Source organism: Crocodylus siamensis, chromosome 1 (genome assembly GCF_052110815.1).
Source record: "Crocodylus siamensis isolate JL-2025a chromosome 1, ASM5211081v1, whole genome shotgun sequence".
NCBI classification, from domain to species: Eukaryota; Metazoa; Chordata; order Crocodylia; family Crocodylidae; genus Crocodylus; species Crocodylus siamensis.
This window is the reverse complement of record NC_143395.1, coordinates 233932039-233955588: the sequence shown is the minus strand read 5'-3', so window position 1 is coordinate 233955588 and position 23550 is coordinate 233932039. Positions and strand designations below refer to the sequence as shown.

The following is a 23550-nucleotide window of genomic DNA, read 5'->3' as shown; positions in this document are numbered from 1 at the left end:
CTTGCCAGAGCATGCCAGCCCTTCCATGAAGTGCCCTCTCCAGCTTTCCCAAAGAGTGCACCTTCATATTAACATACTTTAGTTCCTGCTGGTGCATCCTTAGGGCACCTAGCCACGCTCTGCAAGTGGTCCCTTGTCTTGGCCTTGAGGCACCCCCAATACGACAGTCCTGGGTCTCCAGCTGTAGCCTGTCAGTGCACCTCCACCCTGACTACACAAGACCCCCTAAGAGATGTGGCAGGTATGTGCTTGAGATGAGTAGTATCATAGGCAGGAGACCTGGATGTGGTGCAATACAAGCATTACCTGGAAGAAGTGCTGTCAGACTTGTGTACCCCGATAGCTCCGAGGCCTGCTGAACCCAAGCTCCACTGCTGTTCTTGTACACCCATTCTTCTACCTGGCAGTAGTACACGCCACTGTCACCCAGCTCCACATTCCTCATCACAAGACTGAAGTCACCAGAGGATGAGCGGAGAAACTGCAGCCTTCCTGCCATATTCTTCTGGACAATGTCCACCATGCCTTTGTGATGCACCTTCACAAGGGGCTTTCTCCCAGAGTGCTTGGACTTGTAAAACCAGACAACAGACAAGAGAGATGCTTGTTGGTCTGAGCTCTGCACAATGCAGTTCATGGTCACATCCTCATTTTCTATAGATGAGATGGTGTGGTTTGCTTTTTCAACATGCAGTTTATTTTCTGTTGCAGGAAGCAAAGAGAAAAGGTCGTCAAGGGGAGATTGCATTCCAACATTACAGAAGGAACAGAAAGGCTTGTTCTGGAGTGCTGAAAGGCTGATATGAGTTTCCATGCAGTTTGTGGGAGATTTGGGTGGCCTGCTAAAGGGCCTCTTCTGGTAAGTGGAATTAAATTATTTTCCAGGGTTACAGGAATTCATGTGACCTGCTAGTGCACAATGTGCCCTATTAGGGCTCATGCTCTGCTCTCTTCTCCAGCCCCCATTTGCTGACTTTGGAAGGGAACCCTATACCACAAATGCTGGGAATAGAGAACATGTCAGCCTTCACCAAAGGCCTCTTCTCCTTCCCCCACCCTAAGCTGCACTAAGCATCAGGTCTTTGCAGTTGTGAATCCAACCCTTGCTTCCTGTGGTTGTACATGCACTGATAATAGAAAACAAATGCTTACAGAAAAAAAGCCTAAGAACTTAGCATCTTAAAGGTTCACCATTCCCAAGGAGTTGTCATGCATCAAAGAGAAGAAATTAGGGTGATATGGAAGCAGAACCAAAAAATTGGTAGAATAGGTAGACTGAAGGGTGGGAGGAGATGCAACATGATTACAATAAGACTAAAGGAAGTAACATGCAGGGGAAGTATGGGAGGGCATAGGCGTGTATACATATTATGCGAAGGTAAAGAGGCAATTTTGCTTTATTAGAGAATGTGATGATTGGGCCAAGAAGCTATTGCTTCAGTTGTGATGTCCAGACTGTTTTACAATTTAGAAAACTTTGTGATGATAATAAGTGGCTGTTCACAAGGGATGGGAAAGAATTTCTCCTCTACTGGTTTCACTGCCTACGTAGCCAAGAGCACTGACTGTATAATGGAGGTCATGAAAAGACAGAGGCCATGCTTTCAAGGCATTAGGTGTCAGCTGATGTTGGGGACAAGATGCTGGGTTTGGCTGATCTGATCAACCCTACTAAGTAATATTTTTCCTTTTAGAGGTTCACAGCCATCCCATCTCCTGCCTTGGATGAGATCCCTTGCAAACTTGCATATAACTCCCAGCTCCCTACAAGGAAGACAACTGCTTTAAGCCCTTTCTGGGCCAGTCCATTTACCTGAAAGCTTGAATTCCAGTGTGGTCTTCTCTGATTCCTTCTCTCCGAATTTGTACCAGCCACTACCAGCCAGCCAGAGCCACTCCTCCACGACACAGTAATACCTGCCACGGTCACCGTGATTCACAGACAGAATATGTAGCCTGAATAGGTCATTAGAGACCCTCTCACTGTGGAATCTGGATTTCTGCAGTGGAGAACTGAACTCTGTCCCATAGTCAATAATGTTGCTGAGGTTTGTCCTCATGATCCGGAGTGGAGCTGCATCTGCTGGAGGAGGTTGTAGGAAGTACCAGGCAACTGTTAACTGAGAATCCCTCTGCGTCTGTGATAGGACTCTGCATTCAATTTCTGCAGCTGTGCTTCCAGAGATCTCTAGGGATTTTTTCTGTGTGTCTAGTTTTAGCTTGCTTTCTAAATCAAGAAGCAAAGAATACTTAATATAACAGCTATCAGTATCAGGGCACCAGTAGGAAAGGGGTACATTTACTGAAACCATGTCTTAAGAAATCAGCACTGAGGTGATAAGTCTCAGTCTAAGGGACTCCAGGCCCAAACTATAATCTGTCTTCTTAAGTGCACTGCTTACAACATTCCTGTCATTTAAGCAAACCTATGAACACACCTTTTCTACCAATCCCCCAGAAGCACCTGTACAACAAACCAACCTGGCCCTACCACCACTATGTTGAAGTATGCACATCTAAGTACCAGAAACCAGTCCTAAATTGGAAATTCTCAGAGCAGACTCACCCACTAGATCATTTCTAAAGAAATGCACCAGTGAGAACCAGGGAGAAGTCAGAGATGGAAAAGGTCACCCAACCGAGCTTCCTCCCCATGCAGGATTGCTCCAGTTCTGAGGTATTTCTAGTATTTTGCCCAGTTTAGGTTTAAACTGATCTCAAATGATGGGGCAGCCACACTTTCTCTTTCAGACCTCCTACAAACATTTTCTGCTGATATTCAGCCCTGTATCTGTTTAGCATGCCCAATGCAGCATGCTAAATAATGGATCACCTTCCCTGGTACTTACCTATTTTACATAATGGTAGGTGGTGCTGGCTTTTCCAGTGGCACTGCTGGGCCTGAGACTAATGCCAAGAATAGACAGTGGAGATATGTGGCCAAGAAACAGATTCCAGTGGGGCTCTCCTTTTAGTTAGAAACTTTGGATTGGAAAGACCCCCTTATGCCTTTGATTCCAGTCCCCTGCATTCATAGGCAGCCATTTACTCCCATATTTCCCCAAACTGCTACTTATAAACAAAATTGCTACTTCAAACCCTCACACACAACCACAAGGCCAGGAACATTAAGAACCCCCTTGGTTAGAGCAGGGAGAAGATGCCAGAAGCAAGGGTTTGACTTCAGGGTTATGGCAGGCAGTAACACTGAGCAGGGGAGAGCTGGGAAAGCAGTTTGGGAGGGTGAAAGGAGAGCTGAGGTGCACTGGCCATGTTCCCAGCTCACTCCCTGTCCTTCAGGCAGAGAAGACATTTTTGTCTCCTGCATTTTTCACCACCCGACTTACACCGGCATTAAAAACAGAAGCACAGCTTCAGAAATGGTGAATAATGATGGCCTTGTGTTGCATGCAAAACTAAAGAGCCTACGTGGGTTTCAGTAACATTTCCTGCTTCATCCGTCTGCCTTGGTTATTAACTAGAAGTCTTGCAATGTGTTTCCAAATGTCCCTGGCCATTATACCTGGTAATTGTTCAATTAAGCACTGAATGACTAATGCCAACACAAGAAAAATCCTACTCCTTCCTTCGGTTCTGCATTCATCTCCCCTGGAATGATACTGTCACTTATCTGGCTAATGTGGTCTCTTTACAGGGCTTAGTTTTGATTTCACATCCCCTGTTCCTGATTCAATTTCTTGTGGGAAAGCAATACAAAACATACAAACACGTATTGTCTCCTACCCACACCTCCCAGCCCCAATGCACAAACCCTGCTTTCCAAAAAACTGCTTATATTGGATGGTGAGATTCACTGTCTAAGCAGGGAGACCGGTTCTCGGGAGCCTTTTCTCTTTCCTTTCAAGCTCTAGTTCATCACCTTGCACAGCAGAGGCTAAGGATGCAGAGAAACTAGCCAAACACAGACACTGAACACAAGGGTGAGTCGTGCTGAGGGCTCCTGCGTCTTGTTGGGGATGGCTCGGAGGAGGCAGCAAGAGGGAATGAATCGCCCAGATAGATGGTTCTTATATCCTGCCCTAGAATCCCTTACTCTTGCATTTAGGTAAGGCAGCTCTACTTTGCTGGCTACTGTAACTGAGAGGGCTGTGCCATGCTGCTAAGCATACAGAGAACTGGGAACAGAAATTAGCTCTGGAGTCTTCAGTACTAATCACACTGGTCTAGAGAAGACCAGGAAGATGAGAAGAGACTGCCTATCTACTGTAAATGAAGTACTTGACATTATGGACAAAGTGAGGTACTCAAATTGGTACCTCACAGTACCTATTCCCTCCCCATTCATCCTGAAAAAACACTCTCTTCTCCCTGCCTTCCCTACCTCCTTGTCTCCTGTTCTCTCTCTCTCTCTCTTTGCCCCTGCTTTCCACATCTTAAATCTCACTAGAGATGTTTGCACATTGCTCCCAAATTGAAAATACAATCAAAACGCCTTGATGCTAGGATCCGCTTCATAAAACATTTCGGGGAGGGTGGGCTAGATCGGGTATGTTCTACAGCCCTGATCACTCAGCAAGAGAACAACAGTAGGATTTGCAGCCGAACGCAACAAAAGGCATAATAAGGCTGTGGATAGGCATGCAAGGGCAGATAGTGCTTGGAGTTTACACCTTTTTTTTTAGTTTTTCACTTCTTAAAAAGGATAGCCCATCAGGTCTGGCTCCAGACACAGCCAGCAATCTTAAGAGTAAACAGATTAACTCACCATAACTGGAAACAGATTCAGCCCCTGAACATAGCCCCTAAGTGAAACTGAAGTGTTGCCTGGCTTTAGGCCCCTTGGATAAATGGTTTACCAGATCAAGGAGTCTGATTCTATGATTTGGAGGTTGACACAGACCCTACCTCTGCCTGACCAAAAGGGAAGGAAACTGCAGAATTAAAGGTGTAAGAAAAACAACCATAAAAAAAAAACCAGATGACCCATGAGACGCAGATGACCCTTGAGAAGCAGATGACCTTTCCCTAAGCTTAAAGATAGCCTTTTGCTGACAGTAAGCAAACTATGTACCTTTTGCTGACAGTAAGTGAAAAATGTCAACCGCAAAACCGGTCTCAAGCAGCCTAAACTTGTTCTGAGTATCCTGCAACTTTGTAACGGCAAGCGGAAGAACCTGAATGCACATGCAACAATGTAACGGTTAATGTATAAATACCAAGCTGTAAACTCAGTTTGCGGGAGCTCTCTGTCTTTGTGACACGAAGTGACCCCTCTGCAGAGCAATAAACTCACATGCTGACACTCCCTCGTTCTGTGCTGAATTGATCGCAGCTAGGAATGAGCCCAGAGACGGGATGTGGCCAGTGCTCTTCAGTGTATGAGCACGCCCTTTGGTGTATGGGTGCTACGCAGTAGCTGACCTTTTCCCTCAACAAAATCATGAATTGTTCTACCCCTTCCCCACTCCCTCCACCACACACAGACATTTTAATTGGGATAGGATGCAACTGATCTCTAGCCTCAGAACAGAAGAGAAAACCTGCCTTGGGTAGTTAGGAACTAAATTGCAACAGCTCCAGGAATCAGCAAGGCCAGTGCCAACAGCATGGAAGCCCCCAGCTGTGCCAGGTGGCTCTGCAGGGGATAGATACTGTCCTTCTCTCAAAATAGTCACCTTAGATGTGGAGGAGCAGCAATGCACTGCTGTAGGTGCACTTTCTGGACCACAGGCTGGCCCAAAAAACTCCCCCAAAAGACCTTGACTGCTTTCAGTCAGTAAAGAGATGAGGGACATTAATCCCAGGCTTCATTACCCAAGTTAGATTATCTGTTGTGCTCCCCTCATTATGCTTCCCTCCTCTAATTTCAAAGGGTATTACTATTTTTCATTTCTGTTCCCAAATGGTGGCATTTGTAACCCACTGGTCAGTGTGTTGTGTCCCTTGGGCATCACAGAAGATCTAGACAGACTAGAAGTTTCCATTTTAATTCAATTTAATCAATAGAGGCTCATGTGCTAGCTTTAGACATCCTCAAATTCCCCAGGATTGGCCAAGAGAATAGCTATCCCACAAGGGTGGGCTCATCCAAGACTCACATTGCTGGTTGGCTCTAGACACTCAGGACAATCACCTTGATGGCAACCATCATGCATTACAACTGTGCACTAATGAAGAGCTGTTGTGTTGCATCCCAGGGCAAATGGCATTGCCAGAGAGTGGGAACTGTTTGTAGTGTACAGTTTGCAAAGCACTTGAAGATTTTTGGAGGCAGACAACTATAGGAACATCAGTCAGGTTTTCAGACAGAGCCAAGAAAATGTCTCTTTCACTCTGATGGGTTGAGTCAGGCTAGCTTGCAAGATGGCCCTTATGGAGCACAAGAAAAGTCCAAGAAAACTGTGACTTTCCCACAACGGTTGTGCTGGGTTGCAAGCTCTAGCCAACAGATGCATCCCACTTCAGAGTGGTTAGTGTGGTAGCTTCCCTCAACTCACAGGAGCAAAAACATTCCTGTGTTTAGGCTTAGGCTCAAAGGGAGCTGCTGTTAAATTCTGATGAGAGAAATTACTGGTGCAGCCCCTGTAAATATCACCTCAATAGGATGCAGAGTGCTTTGCTACCAGTGCTTGCCACTCATGGCTGCACTGCTGAAAATCAATTACCATAAAAAGCAGACAGGCTGCTTCCCTTTCTCTTTAGTGCATAAAGATATGAAAGGGAAAACAGAACCAATTTCAATGTAATTAATTAAGCAAAATCTCCCATTGCCTGTCTTGCTTTGAACCCTGCCTGCTGACAATGTGCTTTTTGCTTTCTGACAAGCCTGGAAACAGCTGGAGCATGCAAAAGAACCCAAGTGTTTCAAATTACATGAAAACACACATGTGCGCATGCATGTGTAGGCGTGCCCACATGCAAAGATGTAGCAAATACCACTATTATTACCTTAGGACCACAGGCTCCTTCTATGCTATCTCTGCACAGAAACAACCCACTGTGCACAGCTTTGGCAAATGGCATGAATGACTTTCTCCTTTCTCCTCCCCAGGACAATATGGCGTGGTGCATTGTAGGTATTACTCAGCCTGGCAAAGTAAGTTGCTGAACAGTCAGATGTCTGAACTAGGAATTATCTATTCTATGCACTTGTTGTCTTCCCGTAACAGGGTCCCACTCCAGGGGTGGCAGTGAAGTCCCTGGAGCCCCCTCAATCCTTATTAACTTCACTTCCTTTGGGCAATCTCCCCTTCCCCTCATCTGCCATGGCATGATGTACTTCTTTTTTAGAAACAGGGAGCCTGCTCTCACACTCATGAACACAGGCATCTGTGCTCATTACCTTAAGGGGTAATGAAGTGGGCTCTATCCTCCCCAATACCCATGCCCATGCCTCACAGATGTCACACACACTAAACACAAAACCACCCCTACAGGCTATGGGCTCCTGGCTCTGTTCATCCTTACACCAGCCCCTCTCTGCGCTTTGGGCACTCTGGCTCCCTTATTCTCTGGCCATGGCCCTCCTGCCCTTTGGTCCTTCCCCTTAGACCCTGGTCGCTCTCCCAGGTGAGTTGAGATCCATGGGCTCTCCAGCCCCACCAGTCTCCAGCTGTTGCCATTCTTGGCCTTTGGTCCCTCCTGAGCCCTGGCCTGGCTCTTAGGCCAGTGAGGCCTATGGGCACCCTGGCCCTGCCTGCTCCATGGGCCCTCTGACCCTCTGCTTTCTTTCCAAGCCTCTGGCCCCTGCTGTCTCTGTGAGCCCTCTGGCCATTCTCTCCCTGAGTCAGTTGGGACCTCTGTACCTCTCTTTAGTCCCCTCCACAAACCACCAGCTGCCCGCCAGCCCCCAGGCTGCATGCTGGCTGTCCCACTGGGCCTACAGCTGAGCTCCCAGCCCTAAGGCTGCATAACAGATGTGTGGTGTGAGCCAGGGTCACTCTCTCAGTGGCCTGAACAGAAACTCCTTTCCTGTCAGCTGCCTGGATGAGACTGCCTGCCTACCTCAGGCCCTGGGCCTACATATACCTCAAGCCCCACCCCTTTCTGGTCATGTGTCTTCCCTGATGGCAGCCAATGCTGTTTCAAGAGCTGTCTTTCCTCTGAAAGTGACTGGCAGGCTAACTGCCCTGTCACATTTCCCCTTCCTGCCAAGGCATGGCTGTAGTTCACTCTGCAGTTCCTAGAGGTTTATTATAGAGTAATCTACTTCTCTTATGCTTATATTCCTTTCCATAGGTGCATGAATGACATGTGCCCCCGGCGGCTGGGGGGGCACAGCATCAGCAGGAGCATGGCAGCGGTAAGCAGGGAGCTCCTGCAGATGCCACTGGCGCTGTTGGAGGTGGAGGTGGGGGTGGGGGATAGCGAGTGCTGACCGGGGCTCGGCAGCCACCCACAGATGGCACTGGCAGTGTCGACGGTGACCAATGGCAATCACGAACTGCCCACAGATGCCACTGGTGGTGTTGGCAGCAGGTGGCGAGTGGTGACCTCCTGCCTTTTTGTCCAGGGTGCACCACCACACTCAGGGGGTGCATGTGCACCTGCGTGCACCCCCTATGCATTGCCCCTGCATAGGTGGGATTGGCAGCTGTCAAATCAATCCCTCCAGTCCCCTCGGCAGTTTTGTGGCTCCTCCAGCAGTATTGCAGTGACCAAGAATGACTGTGGTATCTCAAGGGGCATTAAGGTCGTCTTCTTGCTCCTGTGACTAGGGTACCCCAACAAAGGCAACATACCAGTTCACTGATGTTTTTCCTGCCATTTTACATCACACATTTCCACATTACATAGAAACACCTGGATGCTTATCTTGCTGGGATCATTTGACCCCAGCTGACTTCCTGCCCCTTGGGTGGGGGGGCTAGACCTGATGATCTTGTGAGGTCCCTTCCAGCACTAACAGCTATGAAATCTGTGAAATCTAATTCACTGCTCAGTGTCACAACTTGATCCCCTTTGTGTTACTGCTTCCCAGGTTCTCCCACCCATTGAATACCTGTATTTCAGATGCAAAACATAGAGCCCCTTTGACAAAATCCAGGAAGAAGGGAAACACATGGCAATGGATCATTAGGGAGAAGGCCGGGGCAGGGGCATTGAACTTGAGGGAAAATACTAAGGCTGTTGCCTCAGCAAGCCTGTCACTTCAGAGCATGGAGAGAGTATGATTTCAGTTCACTGAATTGTAAAGGCAACAATTGAATGGAAAGATTTTATGTAAAAAAAAAGCTAACATTTTCTTTCTTAGCAGAACCACTACTAGAAAATTCCTTCAGCAAGTGTAACAGAGGCCTAGACTTGGGGTCACTTGCCTGGCTAGGTGTTCCTCTATGTTCTGCAGAGGTCAAGTCACTAACTGGTGCAAACTGCTGGAGCCTTACTGACTTCAGTAGAGTTACACTGGGCATGTCTACACATTCATTAGTGTGCTTTTGCTACTGCACATTAAGTTTAGCACATAGATGCACATAAGGTGCATTAGGCTGCCCTAATGCACAACAACAAAAAATAATGTCTTTCTAGTGATGCTTAATGTGCAGTAGACTAATTCCACTTCACATTAGTGTAGTCGCACTGTTTTTGCCATGATACTTTAATGTGCAGTAGAATAAGATGCTGCACATTAAAGTGCATGTGTAGACATGCCCATTGACTTACAACAGCTGAAGGATTCACTTTACTGAAAGCAGAACATTGTCAAAGTCCTGCCCACTTCTCAAAACCACCACTGGCCTCAAGTGTCCTGCTCTGGTAACAGTCTGAGCAGACAGGGTCAACAACTGAATGAGCCTGGAGTGAACCCTCCAGCTTTGCCTGGTTCAAGTCCCCTGACACATGTGAGTGACTTTCCAACGGCCATTCCCTGTATTATCCCGTTTCAAACTGCTACTGAGAAAAAACGTTTGCTGCAGCTCACCTGGTGGATTAACCTTTATGGCCACGGCATTAGACATCACTGCAGCAGTTGGAAGTCCTGCCGGGAATGAGCTTTTCCTCCAGACTTCTGCGTCACACCTGTACCTCCCCTCATCCTGCTCTGTGGCACTGTGGATTACAAGCTGGAAAGAAGATGTAGATTTTGAGAGTTTGGTCTTCTTCTGGAAGTGCAGTGTGGTAGTTCCCCATTTGATGGTACCATCAGGCATGAGTTTGACTAGTTGCTGATAGCTGCCCTTCTCTGTGGTGGGAAGAAATTGCCAAGTGACAGATACAGGTGCTTTGTCAACAACAGAGACGGTGCAGAAGAGTTCAAAATCTTGGGTCAATTTGATGTTTGCTGTTCGGGCTGTCAGCACAGCAGTCAAATCTGTCGATGAGGAAGGCCATCATTGGTACCAGGTTTAAGGTTAAAATACAATCATTCTCCCAGCTTAACTCCTTCCTATACCTCTGGGTGCTGGGGGCTTGGTTTTATTTGACAAGCGATGTCACTGCTCATGCCACTGAGGAACCAGTAGCTTTATCCCAATTCATGTTTCAGGGAGAAGTGTTGCCCATAATTCCCTGCCATTGCTTGTCCCAGTCCTGCCCATGTGCCTCCAGGCTGACAATATGTACCTTAGGCTGTTCTGAAACATACAAACCTTGCCCAGGCAATGCAGGCTTGATCAAAAGCAAACTCCATTCTGTCATTCCTGAACTCCTCAGTTCTGCTAATGTACCTCCCCTTTGACCTGCGCCATGCTATTCCAGTCCTGACCCTATACAAAAAACTCTGAAACATGCCTAAACCCTGGCCTGCTGCTTTCCCAACCACTGCCCTGCACACACAGAGCTTTGATGATGCCCCTTAATTCTGTTCTGCACACTCCAAAAATCAAGGTCCCTCACTCAGGACACTAGTAGCACACCCCAGTACAAGCTGTTGTGCAATTTGAGTTCCACAAACAATGGTCCTTATTTTGTGCTTCAAGATGTTGTGGGACCATGGTGGAAGCTAAGAAATAACTAGCAGTTCCATGGTACCTGGGATTAGACAGGGGCGGGCAATTATTTTGGGTGGAGGGCCACTTACTGAGTTTTGGCAAGCCATCGAGGGCTGCATGACAGGCAGGCAGGGGCAGATAAATATTAATTTTCTAAATTTTTTAGGGGCCCCATGGGCTGGATAGAATGGCCTGGGGGGCCGCATCTGGCCCATGGGGCCACGTTTTGCCCACCCCTGGATTAGGAGGACTCAAACAATCACTAATTATTCCTCCCATGAAGAAAGCAGGATGCATTTCCTTTCTGGTACAGGTAAGGAAACTGAAGTATACAGCTCTTAAGTGATCTGTCTATAGTTGCACTGTGACTCAATGGCAGAGCCTGGAACACTCCCCAGAAATACTGCTTCACTGCATTGCATTTTCAAAAATAAACCACACTGCTTCAGGTAGGAAAGCATCCAACTGTAATAAAAGAAAAAATGTTATACCTACTTACTCAGAGGATTAACCACTACAGAGGTTTCTTGGGCCTGTTTCCAGCTCCTGTCAGTATGCCACTCTGTCACTTCACATTTATAAGATCCTCTGTCACTGATGGCTGAAATCTTGTAGATGGCCAAGATGAATGTGGTAGGACCTTTCCTTTCTAGTCTGAGGTTCCCCTGAGCACTGTGCTCCTGGAAGGAAGGGCCCAGGCTCAGTTTGCCATCCCGGTCCATGCCGGCTACAAGTTCTGCCTGATCTCCACTCTTTCTCAGATGCCACCAGTTCACGGACAAAGGGTATTTCGCTCCGCTCACTTCACAGTGCAAGATCAGAGTGTCTCCTTCCCATATTTGCTTCGCATTGCTGAACACAGACACTTGCAGGTTGCTTTCTGTGAATGACAATTACTTCAGGTGAAAGGCCTTTTCCAAATGAGCCTAAAACATCCTTATGTTAAACAAAAAGACAAGCCAAACTGACACAGAAACATTAGGATATTGTTGGGAGATTTTGAACCACCTATTTATTACTTTGCAGAGCCCTTCTTCCAGTGTTCTTCCCAGTGCCACCATATCAGGCAATGCTTCAGTGGCTACAATATGCTCAACTGGCAGACTTGTCCCTCCACTCTGCCTGCTAGGTTGAGAAAGCTACGTTCCTGGTTCCAGACCCTTGACAAGGAAACTTGAATTCTCCTCCCTTCTTCCCCCCTAGCATGGACACAGCTTCTATCAGCTTTTCCCAATGAACACAGGTTTTATTTAGAGTTTATGAAGAGTTTTACATTTTTTTAGAGTTAATATATCTAGAGGGAACCTGAAGCAAAGCAAATTGTCCATGATCTGGCTTGCATCTACAGGATGTCACAACAAACACTACCCTTTGAGGCAAGGGCAGCCACCATTGAAAGTCATGTGCAAACTGTGAGAGTCATGTGCAAACTAGAACACATTAGTAGCATTATTGTACAAAGCACTTACAGCACACCCATAGCCTTTGGGGAAAAGCAGCATTGTGGGCTGGCCACTGGCAAGGCAGCTCGCTATATAGCAACAGACCTCAAGCCATGAATCATTTCATATTTCCCTGAGAAGAAAAGGCATTTTGTTTAACTGACCTATTGGCTTCACACTGACATCAGTGCCTGGTGATAGCTTAGAGCGGGTGGTGAGGAAACCTGTAGGCGTCTTCTCCATCTCTGAAACTTTGCAGCTGTACATGCCTTTATCCTTCAGCCCTACCTGATAGATATTGAAGACATACATTTCACTGCTTTTCTTGACCAGCTGGAGCTGTCCCAATCTAGCTCTCTCTTCATACTCGTTCTTCAAGACAAGTACCCCATTTGGGTCAATACTGGCTATCTCTACTCCTTTAAAGAGCCAAATTACTTGGAACCATCTGTTCTTACTGTTCTGTGCATTCACAAGGCAATTTAACTGCAAAGGCATCCCTTCAGCAAGGGAACTTTCACTCGCAGCAGCACTGACATGGAAGTCCCTCTCTGTGGAAAGACAAAAGCAGGACATGTATTTTAAAACCCTTGTTGATTTTCCCCTTCCTACTCCTAGCTTTGTTAGAATTAGGAGAGATAAGGAACAATGTTTTGACACAAAAACTGTTTTTCACTGGAAAATACTTATTCGTTATAAACAAAATGTTTTGTTGCAACACACAAGTCCAATGAAGCTTTCATGGAGAAAGGCACCTCCACTCCAGGATTGAATTTTTGATTCAAACCACAGACAGACCTCCATCCACCTCATAACAGGTGATAAATCAATGAGTAGAGCATTCACCTAGCATACGGGATACTCAGTTCTGCCTCGTTCAGACCAGTGCTCTGAATCTTTGTTTCATGCAGCCTATAGGTGACTGCACTTATCAATCCATTCACTGTGGTTGCATTGGTCTTTTTCAATCTGGTCTTTTGAGCTGTTCCAGTTTGTTAATTCACTAGATCAGAGAGAAGGGCAGACTGAGTCTAGCCTACTCCAAGGTCCTCACCCCTGATCGGACAGACTGAGGTTCAAGTTACTGGTGTTAAACACAGCAGGGACTCAAACCAGGGTCTCCTGCATCACAGGCAAGTGCCCTGAACACTGGGCTACTGGCTATGCTGGGATGGATTAAGGTATTTCTCTCCAAACTTTATAAGGGCTTGATATAACCCCTATGAAGAAAAGGAAACTTTCTTAAATGGCAAAAAACTTCAACAGAACCTTAGTCAAATGGGTTGCTTTGATAGGATTCTCCTTTCAGACAGACTGTTCCAAATATTTTTAGGGCGAATATACCCTGGCTTGTCATTTCCACTCTTGCTGAGGAACCCTTCAGGAATTCTCAAAATTTGAAAACAGCCCAAAAGTGACTTGGAACAAGATTTAAGTGAAAACTACTCATTGGTTATGAATTGGAGAATGTGACCTGTACCAAAATCTCATGCACCAAATGAACGTGAAATCATGAAATGTCTGTACAGAAATAAAGTTTAGAACATGACCATACCTCTGGGTATGCAACCAGGTCAGGCAGTCGACACGGCCATTGTTTTATCTTCTTCCATCAACATTACACAGATGATACCCATCTCCCCAGACAATACTGTATGTGCTATTGCCTGAAGATGGAAATATAACTGCTTCTCGAACCGTGCTTATTTACTGCAGATAAATTATCCAATGAATTTAAACCGTCGGTTTCTAAACAATTCCATAAACTGAAGACTCAGTTTCTGCAGGCAGTTCTGGCATTCCCAGATATTTACTGAATGGCTTATAGGAACAATGAGGGAATTTGACCATACATCAAATGGTTTACGGTTCAAATACTGGTGTAAAATGAGCAGACTGACTGTGAGGAGCCTAATATCTGAATCGAAATGGAATGAAAATGCCCAAGAGACTGAGAAAACTGTTTAATTAATCATTTCTATTCCTAAATCACAATGTGTGATGGGTAACAGAATGCTTCCTGATCAGATGGTGTAACTTGTAAAACAAGATGATAATGGAAAGCAAATATTGTTTTTGCAGGTGGTGTGTGCGTGTGTGCATAATGGCCACTCTCAGAACAATAGTAAACATCAAAAGCCATTCCTGTGTCTAGTAAATAATAAGATCTAGGAAATTTAATCAAACCAACCACCTATTTGGCATTCAAATGACTGCCCAAAAAGAGCATTTCTGCAGTATTTTAACAGAGCTTGTTAGTACCTTGCTCACACATGGTGCACAGCTTGGTGACCTATTTTGTATAATCATTTAGAGATCCGTTTCTTTTACCACAAACATGCTAAATCCTGATCTTTCTTCTCCACCCTGGCCATTAATCTAGACCAAGACTTGATCATCTTCTACTGCAGCCACCATCTTTTTTATCTGGCCTTCTTACCTCCCAAGTCAAACCCCCTCCTTGAATGTTCTTCTATAAGAACAACTTGCCTTCTACACCATTCATAGATGCTAGGGTTGGAGGGGACCTCAACAGATCATCGAGTCTGACCCCCTGCCCTGGGCAGGGAAGAGTGCTGGGGTCAGATGACCCCAGCCTGATGCCTATCCAGCCTTCCCTTCAAGCCCCCAAGGTAGGGGAGAGCACCACCTCCCTTGGAAGCCCATTCCAGATTCTGGCCACCCTTACCGTGAAGAAGTTCTTCCTGATGTCCAACCTAAATCTGCTCTCTGTCAGTTTGTGACCACTGTTCCTGTTATCCCCAGAGGTGCCCTGGTAAACAGCATCTCCAATACCTTGCTGCAACCCCCTACTGAATTTGTAGGCGGCCACAAGATCACCTCTCAGCCTTCTCTTGTGGAAGCTGAAGAGATCCAGGTCCCTCAGTCTCTCCTCATAGGGCTTGTCCTGTAAGCCCCTGACCATACGAGTGACCCTCCACTGGACCCTCTCGAATCTATCAACATCCTTCTTGAAGTATGGTGCCCAAAACCAGATGCAGTACTCCAACTGCAGTGTGACCAGTGCCACATAGAAGGGGAGGATCACCTCCTTGGTTGTATTTGTCATGCATCTACTGATGCATGATAAAGTGCAGTTAGCTTTGCTGATGATTTCATCACATGTTCATCTTGGAGTCCACTATGACTCCAAGATCCCTTTCCGCCTCTGTGCTGCTGAGAGGGTCACTTCCCAGCCAAGGGGTGTGCTGTATATTTTTGCACCCTAGGTGCAGCACTCTGCACTTGTCCTTGTTGAACTGCATCCTACTGTGTTCTGCCCACTTTTCCAACCTGTCCAGGTCTGCCTGCAATCATTCCCTACCCACCAGAGCGTGCATCTATCAGTTGTTTTCTTATTTCAACACCATTTGCTGAATTCCCCAGCACAGGTGTTCTCAAACTGTGGGTTGTGACCCCATGGGGGGTCATGAGCCACTTAAAAGGTGGCTGCAAACTTCCCAGGGGATACATGTGGTGGTGTGGGGAAGTGGTCAGTGGAGACAGTGGCTGCTGCATGCGAGCTCCCCATCCCTTGCCACCACCATCTAGCACTTGGGGTCGCGGTATCACAAAGTTTGAGAACCCCTGCCCCAGCACATTAAATCTCTTCAAAGCCCTGGCACCAGTTTCAGTAGCATGCATTTTTCTCATTCCTATATCTACCCTGATATATTTGAAATATCTACCGTGAAATATTTGCTTTCCATTACCATCTTGTTTTAAAAGTTTCACCATCCGATCAGGAAGCATTCTGTTACCCATCATACATTGTGATTTAGGAAGGCTCTGCCTTTGCTCTCTATTGCCTTCATGCCTGCAACAGTCTCCTTGGCCCAGTGCCTCAGCATCTATTAAATGGGAGAATTGTCACAGACTTCCCTGGGTGCAGGATGTGGTTCATAATAACCGTTCTACTGTCCCTAAAGCATGCTTCTTTCACAAGACCTTTTTTGCAGTACTAATCTACTAAAGGAAAAAAATTAACTTCATGAAAACCACTCAGAGTTTGCAGCTTCATCTGTTCATCCAGCCAATTATGCCTCTGAACTGCCTTGTCTGTCTCATTTAGATTGTAGCTCCCGTGGGACAAGGACCAGGTCTCCCTCCAGTACAGTGCCAATCTGAATGACAGTGCTCAATAAGCAACAGTTTAATTCTCAAAATCCACTGAGAGACAGACAAAACTGTTCCGACAGCTTGAAAATCTTCTCTGGGAAATGTGTTCATTTTTATCAGGGAGGCTAATGTAAGCCAGGCATTTCATGCTGATCCCCAGTACCTTCCCAAAGCATAACATGAGACCCCCTGACTTATACTTTCAGGGAAGAGGCCACACAAAAAACACTTATGACATGTTAATAAATCATCAATGGAAGCTTAATTAAATTGATGATCAATTGTTTTGGAGCACAACACAATATCTGACATGTTGTCTACTGATGTGTATATAATGCTCCAGAATGCCGGCTATTTGGGGGTTAATGGAACTGTGATATAACGTGCGGCTGACTAGTGTAGTTTTCCCTCCTTTGAGGTCACAAGTGATACAACTTGTAAGTCTCAGGACATTATTTTCTATGTACTGTGCTTTCAGTTCCTAAATAGTCTGCCTGCTGCTCTCTCCCACTGTGATTTCACTGTAGTTCTGTCACATTGCGCTGGTACTCTCAGTCCAAAATAAAAGCTAGTGCAACTGGCTTGGGTCAGTAATCTCCCCAGATCTACTGCTATTTGCTACAGCTTTGAAGTAGAGATTCAGAAGTCACTTTGGCCATGGGCTGCAGCAATGTAATGTCTGTATGGATCAGGCACAGAACCGGATGTCATACAACCTCACCAGTGACTATAGAAACACACACTCTGCGGCCAGGAGAACATAATAAAGGGCCTTTGTAGCTATCCTCCCCTGCCTCCTGCCATTGGATGAAGAATCAGATCAGTAGAAGCTCACCCCACCCTCACTTGCCAATTCTTGCTAATTAACCAAGGTCTCATGGCATTTGGTGGGTTTTTTTAAAAATCCCCAGCTCCTGGAGTTAGGTGAATACATGAAAATCTCAGCTTTCACTTAAAACAACTAAAAGGACTCAGATACCAGAAAGCAAAGAACCACGCTAACTTAACTCATTATGTTTAAATCCAGCTTAACCTTTTTAAGCCCAGCTTTTAATTTTGGAGACTTTGGGTTGCTAATACTTTGGCATTCCCCCACTCGAGGAATGTCTGATGACTAAACCCAGAGGACATTCAGACAAAAGCTGTCAGGGTTGAAATCTTGAGAAATCTCATGGCTGTTCACTCGGCTGCAGGAAGGGACATTATTTTGTGCAGTGACTTAATGACCTTGTGGGTGAGGGAAAAGGCCTTAGAGAAACAGGCCCTGGGCATAAGACAAATACACACTGGAGTAACTGGTATAAAAAAAAAAGGAGTGGGCACACAATTTTCAGTCCTACACTGGCTTCTAGTAACTTATTAGAATCCAGTATAGAATTACTCCAGGAAAAATCAGGGATCTACACCAGGTAAGTGGTGTCTGTAGATCCTCCTGGGGTAACATTAATTCAAGACAGACAGACTATTACCTATTCCCTCCACAACCTAGTTGTAAGGCCCTGTAGTAATGCTTATGGTGTACAGCACAGGAGAAATGATTGTCTCTCCTGAATACTAGCATAATTTATAATAGTGTAAAGACCAGATGTGACATGAAACAGTTGTAAATACATTGGTTACACTCTGGAGAATTACACAATTATGCACGCGTGCAATTTTGCACATAAAAGTTAAGACCATGCATAATTGTGTAACTTTGCATAATTCAACTTGGGTGGACTCTTTGCATCCACCTCTGCAGGGCTCCTGGCACTTCAGCTAGGAGCCCCATGTAGAGTCACTAAGCATGGTGGTGCATGCAGGTGACTGGGGAGGGGAGCTCCTGCCTGTAGGATGGGATGGTGGGTGTGGGGTTTGTGGGTGGGTGTGGGCCTCCCCGCCACATGCCCCTGCCTTTCCATGGTGCACAGCCCTTACTTCGGGCCCTCAGGGCACTCGTGGCCATGGCAGGCAGAGCACCCAGTAATGCACATCTCCAACTCAGTCCCAGGGGCTGCATGTGCTGACACAGAGCCGGCCCAGCCTATCCCATTGACACGCACCTTTGAACCAGACCAGGTTGGCTCCATGCCAGCATATGGGGCAGGAAGCTGCATGTGGAGACACAGAGCCTACCTGGCCTGATGATGTATAACTCCCCACAGCTCCCAGTCTACATGCAATCAGCCTGGGCGGGCTCCATGCCTCCAAGTGTGGCTTCCTGCTCGAGTCCTGGAAGGCCCATGTGGAAGTATAGAGCTGGCCTGGCCCAACAGCACATAGCTCCCACCTGTAGTGCCACAAGCCCCATGTGCTGGCATGGAGCCAGCCCAGTCTGATCCAAAGGCACATGTCAGCAGGACAGGCTGGGCCAGTTCTTTGCCACCATGTGCAGCCCCCGGGACTCAATGCATAATTTTGAATTTTTGTGCATATAATTCCCCAGGGTCTCCAGAACCTCAAGAAGCCTGACTTGCATTTATACCATATTAGCTTTGTAAAGGAGCCTTGATGTACGAGAAAACTGGTCCCACTATGCAAGTTTGTGAATGGGTCAGGATCCTTTTACAACTACTCAGATGTAAGCCAAGTCCATTTTAGATCAATATCATAAATCAGTGATATGCTGTAAGCATCTTACCGAGGCTTGTGACAGTCAGCAATGTCTGTTCGGTTTGTTTCCGAGAAATATCTTTCCATGTCTTATCAGGGTCCTGAATCCACTCCACTGCCTCGCAGTATAGTCGGCCCTGGTCAGAGGGCCTCACTCTGCTGATGGAGAGCTTGTATGTGGTGTCTCCGATCTTGCCCAGCTGCACGTCCCCTGTCAAAAACCTTGGCCTGTAGGACGATCCTGGAGACAATACAAAGTCCTTGGATAGGGAAAGGATTTCCATGACTTGACCATCTCTGGCTATCCGGTACCAGCCAACAGACAGGTGGGTGTGCTGAGCAGTAGATTTCGAAACCTCACATGTAAGCTCCAGTGGATCTCCTTCCATTTGGTCCAGAGTCTGGGGCCTCATACTGGCTGAGAGAGTGTCTGGAATCACTAAACACAAGAAAAGACACAGCCAAAATGGCCATTTGCTCTAGAAACCACGTGTGTCACCGTGGACTCTGAGCCTGTCCTTCAGGCAGAAGGGGCATTTCTGTGTAGCATCACCCTTTCACTACCACTTGTAGCCAATATTCCAGCCCTTTGGCAGCTTGTAAGTGCTAATTGCTCTACATTGCCTTTCCAAGGCCTGTATATTCTTACCCTCCAAAGTATTTCAATGTGATCTTTACTAACTACATCAGGAAAATTATTAGAAGTCATGGAGGCACATAGTACAGCTTCCTTTCCTTTTAACTTGGTTGTGGTTAAAAGGCTCCAGAGTAAATCATGTCCAGCCTGTCCTGGCCAAAGGTACAAGCTGGCACAATGTTAGGAAAGAGAAATAATTTGGGCAGGGAGCAGAGCACCCAGGCTTCTTAGAGGTTTCCATCCATTTGTCTCCTGGAAATGCTGCATCACCATTTACGTGGGAGAGCTCCATAAGGCAAGAACCTCCTTCAGTCATGGTTCTCCTTCCCATCCCAATCTACTTTTACCTCAGGCTCAGAAAAGAGGTTTCTCCTCCTTCCTCCTGGTACTCTACTCTTTTCCAAAGCCTTCCTTTATAGCTGTCACCCTTTCCAATAACACTCCCATGTCCTGTAAGCCTGCTTTGAAAGATGCTGATGGTCAATGTTCAAGGCCTGTATATTTTTACTCTCCAAAGTATTTCAATGTGCTCTTTAGTAATTACATCAGGAAAATTATAGAAGTCATGAAAACACATAGTACAGCCTCCTTCCCTGCCTTGGAGGAACACAGCTCCTCCTTTTCCACAGATGAAGTGAGGGATCTGTGACCAGGCGAGAAAATTCCAGGACTCTTGTCCTGGGGCAACAGCAAAACACATCAGATGGGGAAGGACAGAAGCCCCAACCACCAGGCCCTGGTCACCTTATCTCCTCTCCTAGGCACTGCTTTACCTCACTTTGCTAGCTGCCCCTCAGACCCATCTGTCACCACCAGCTCCCTCTTAATCAGAGAAAAGAAGCAGTAGGGGAAGAGGCAGGTTATTCTGGAGGATCCTGAAGCACTTTCACCACTCGCTTCATACTATGCTACAGTAAATGAGGCTGCTCACACGTGGGGGTGTTGCTGTCAGTGTAAAAGAAATATAAAAGCCTGAACCATCATATTCTCCCATCCCCACCAGCATGCAACTGGTGGAACTAACAGAGTGGTGGCCCTCCTTCTCTGGAACCTACCTGATAGGTGCATCTTGGCGTTGTAGTTCCCAAAGTGCCTCTCATCGGTGTTGGGCGTGTGGCACTCATACTCTCCGGCATCCCGGTCCTGGAGCTCAGTGATGTGCAGCAGGACGGAATCCCCTTGGAGCCTCTCCACATAGATCTCTTTGCTCTGGACACGCTGGGCATACATGGCGTAAAAGAAGGAGGGGTCCTTGGTGCTGATGATCTGTATTTCTTGCTTTGGGGCAGAGGGCAGGTAAATGTACCACTGGAAATCCTGCTCCAAGGGTCCCTGGTAGCCACTCACATTGCATGCAATGGTGATGTTGTAACCTCTCACCCGGTAAAGAGGCCCTTTCTGAACAGTCACTACCCTCTGGCTGAAGCAGAGGCCTGCTTACAAAGAATAAAACAACAGTGCCATGTACTATGTAGTTATTGCATATGGCAATACAGGTTCTTCACTGACTATGTCACCACAAACAATAGAAAAAATGGGAAGGATCTAGGTTTTTAAAAGATACATGGAATCTAATGGTGACAAGTGCAAGTCTGCAACTGCAGGCCTAATTTGCTTGTGCTTAAGGGGGAAGTCATGTAACAGCATGAGTACAGATGTGTGTGGAAATACCCTGTTAGCACAGAGAGCAGCAGTCACTGCACATCCAAACTGAAGACTTAGTGTTTTATGGATCAGCGTCCCTTTAATAATTATTATGCTTTCCTCAGCCCCGTGTAAGTCTCTTCCGGATGGGTCGGAGGCAAGAGACAGAGCTGAAATCCAAGCACCACATTTTTAAAGAGGCAAATAAAGCAAAGTCTGATGATCAAGGGAGCCTAACAAACAGGATAAGATGTTTCAATGGAGAAAGGTCTACAGTCATAGACACGTTCTGCCAGCAGATAACACAGCCAGGATAGAAGGTTACAAAAACCACCTACTAGTTGGGAAGGCAGCATTAAGAGACCAAATGTTGATTACTCAAAGGTTACTTAACAATGATTAGTTACTGCCTGGACAGTACAGGCAGCAATGAGCTAAAGTTGAGGGTTGGGTGTGGGAGGTGGAAAAAGGTAGAGGAGACATTAAGTGGGAAAAAAAGGTATAAGAAAAGCTCTTGGAAGTGCAGACATGTAGAAGCTGCAGAGCACTCAGACCCTTACTTTAGGCATCTGTTGGCTTCTGAAGTTTTTTGGCTAGGCCCTGAGAAACCGAGTTTGAGACAATGCCCAGATGGGAGAAGGTGCCAAGAGAGGCTTTGAGAGAAAAGAGCAGCTTTTCAGACACTTGAGTTCACCCCTTTGGCCTGCCTATGACCTGAATGGAACAAGTTTAGGGAAGGGGCAGAGCCCACATGGCTGGTATCTTTTCTCCCTTTCTGGAGCAGAGCTGCTTAGCTTATTTAGAGCATGGCATCAAGTGTAGAGCAATCTCCCTAAGCCAAATACAAAACAGTACACAAGTAGCAGGCTGCACTTCTACAGGGAGACCAGCCAAATTACACAGGGATGGAAACAATGGTGTCACTTGAAAGTCTAGTGTGAGATCATCCTAAAGGGGTGGACCAAACAAAAGTTATGCACCTTGCACCATCTGGCTGTCAGCAGTTGTACAGTGTGTACAGCTACTCCCAGTGAGATTAAGGGGCTTCTGGCCAGATATCCAGGAGAGAGCAGGAGAATGACACAGCAGTATAGCAAGGGCATGCAACAAGCAGGCAAGTAACAGAAAGCACCCTCACTTCTCCCACACTAAAGTACACCTATACCCCTGCCGTACTGCAGTGCACCTAAGAGCCATGCCAAGCCAGTGGGCAGGCATGGGGGAAGGAAATATGACTACATTGAGTCCTAACAGTCCTTATTGGAGAGGCAGTGGTCAATGCCAAAAGAAAACCCAGGACCCTAAGGGCACTTCCACCTTCCTGAGGGCAGCCACCGAAGAGCCCCATTGATAAAGGAATTAGTGGAAAGGCTGGGGTGGCTGTCCCAGGAAACCCTCCTTTTAGACCACACTTCCCACTGCCCAGGCTACCTAGAGAGAAGGACAGCAATGTCTTCCATGACACTCACCCAGGATGAGGAAGAGCAGAGGCACTGAGTACTGGACGGACCCCATCGGGAACAACGGCAAACGGGCTGAGGGGAGAAAGCCCTTCTCAGGCAAAGCTGAAGCCTCGTCTGACAGCAGTGGGAAGGAAGTCGCCAGTCTCGCATTTTGGTTTCCTGTTTCCAAAAAACTGGGGAAAAGACTGAACGCTGCAGTGCTGTGTCACAGCTGCTAAAAGCCACACATGTAACCAGTGCTGCCAAACCCTGCCACTATCGCCCCGTGTTTTGGTTCCCACTTGCCCAGGACGGATGTGCTGTCTGCAGAGACTGTGAGCTCTTCACTAAATGTGTTTGTGGCTTCTTTCCTATCTGTGCAAGAACTAGCATGCAGCTAGTGCTAGGTAATGCAAAGTAAAGGTCACTCCTTACATTTAACAGGGGGCCTTGATGGGACACTAACTTCCGCTCAACTCAAGGGGTTGAAATCTGCCTCCCATGGCTGTTGAGGTTTTATTTAATTTAAGCAACAGAAAGACCTTGAATTAACAAACAAAACCAAACCTCTGACCCTAGCAGAGACTGTATGATTGTATGAGGGAGAAGAGTCAGTTCAATAGGGATTCAGCTATGGACAACCTGTTTCACCTGGAAAATGCATACATACTTTGCATAAATAGAAAACCTGAAAGCAGTAAATTCAGCTGATTGGGGATCACACCAGTAGCTTTACAAGACCAGGGAAAGGATCCTTTATTACACCAGGCTTCCTCACTTAT

General features: G+C 46.5%; 1 protein-coding gene across 1 annotated transcript in view; it reads right to left on the bottom strand.

Annotated features, from left to right (window-relative positions):
• CD101 (CD101 molecule) overlaps positions 1-22886 on the bottom strand; it is a 28481-nt gene extending 5595 nt beyond the window's left edge. Inside the window, exons 1-8 of the mRNA XM_090059319.1 lie at positions 22796-22886; positions 20738-21115; positions 19074-19484; positions 12499-12885; positions 11392-11772; positions 9884-10273; positions 1814-2227; positions 307-702 (exon numbers count right to left, since the gene is read on the bottom strand). Coding sequence (XP_089915445.1) covers positions 307-702; positions 1814-2227; positions 9884-10273; positions 11392-11772; positions 12499-12885; positions 19074-19484; positions 20738-21115; positions 22796-22841 — 2803 coding nt within the window. The 5' untranslated portion in view covers positions 22842-22886. The remainder of the gene's footprint in view (positions 1-306; positions 703-1813; positions 2228-9883; positions 10274-11391; positions 11773-12498; positions 12886-19073; positions 19485-20737; positions 21116-22795) is intronic.
• Between the last annotated feature and the right edge of the window lie 664 nt (positions 22887-23550).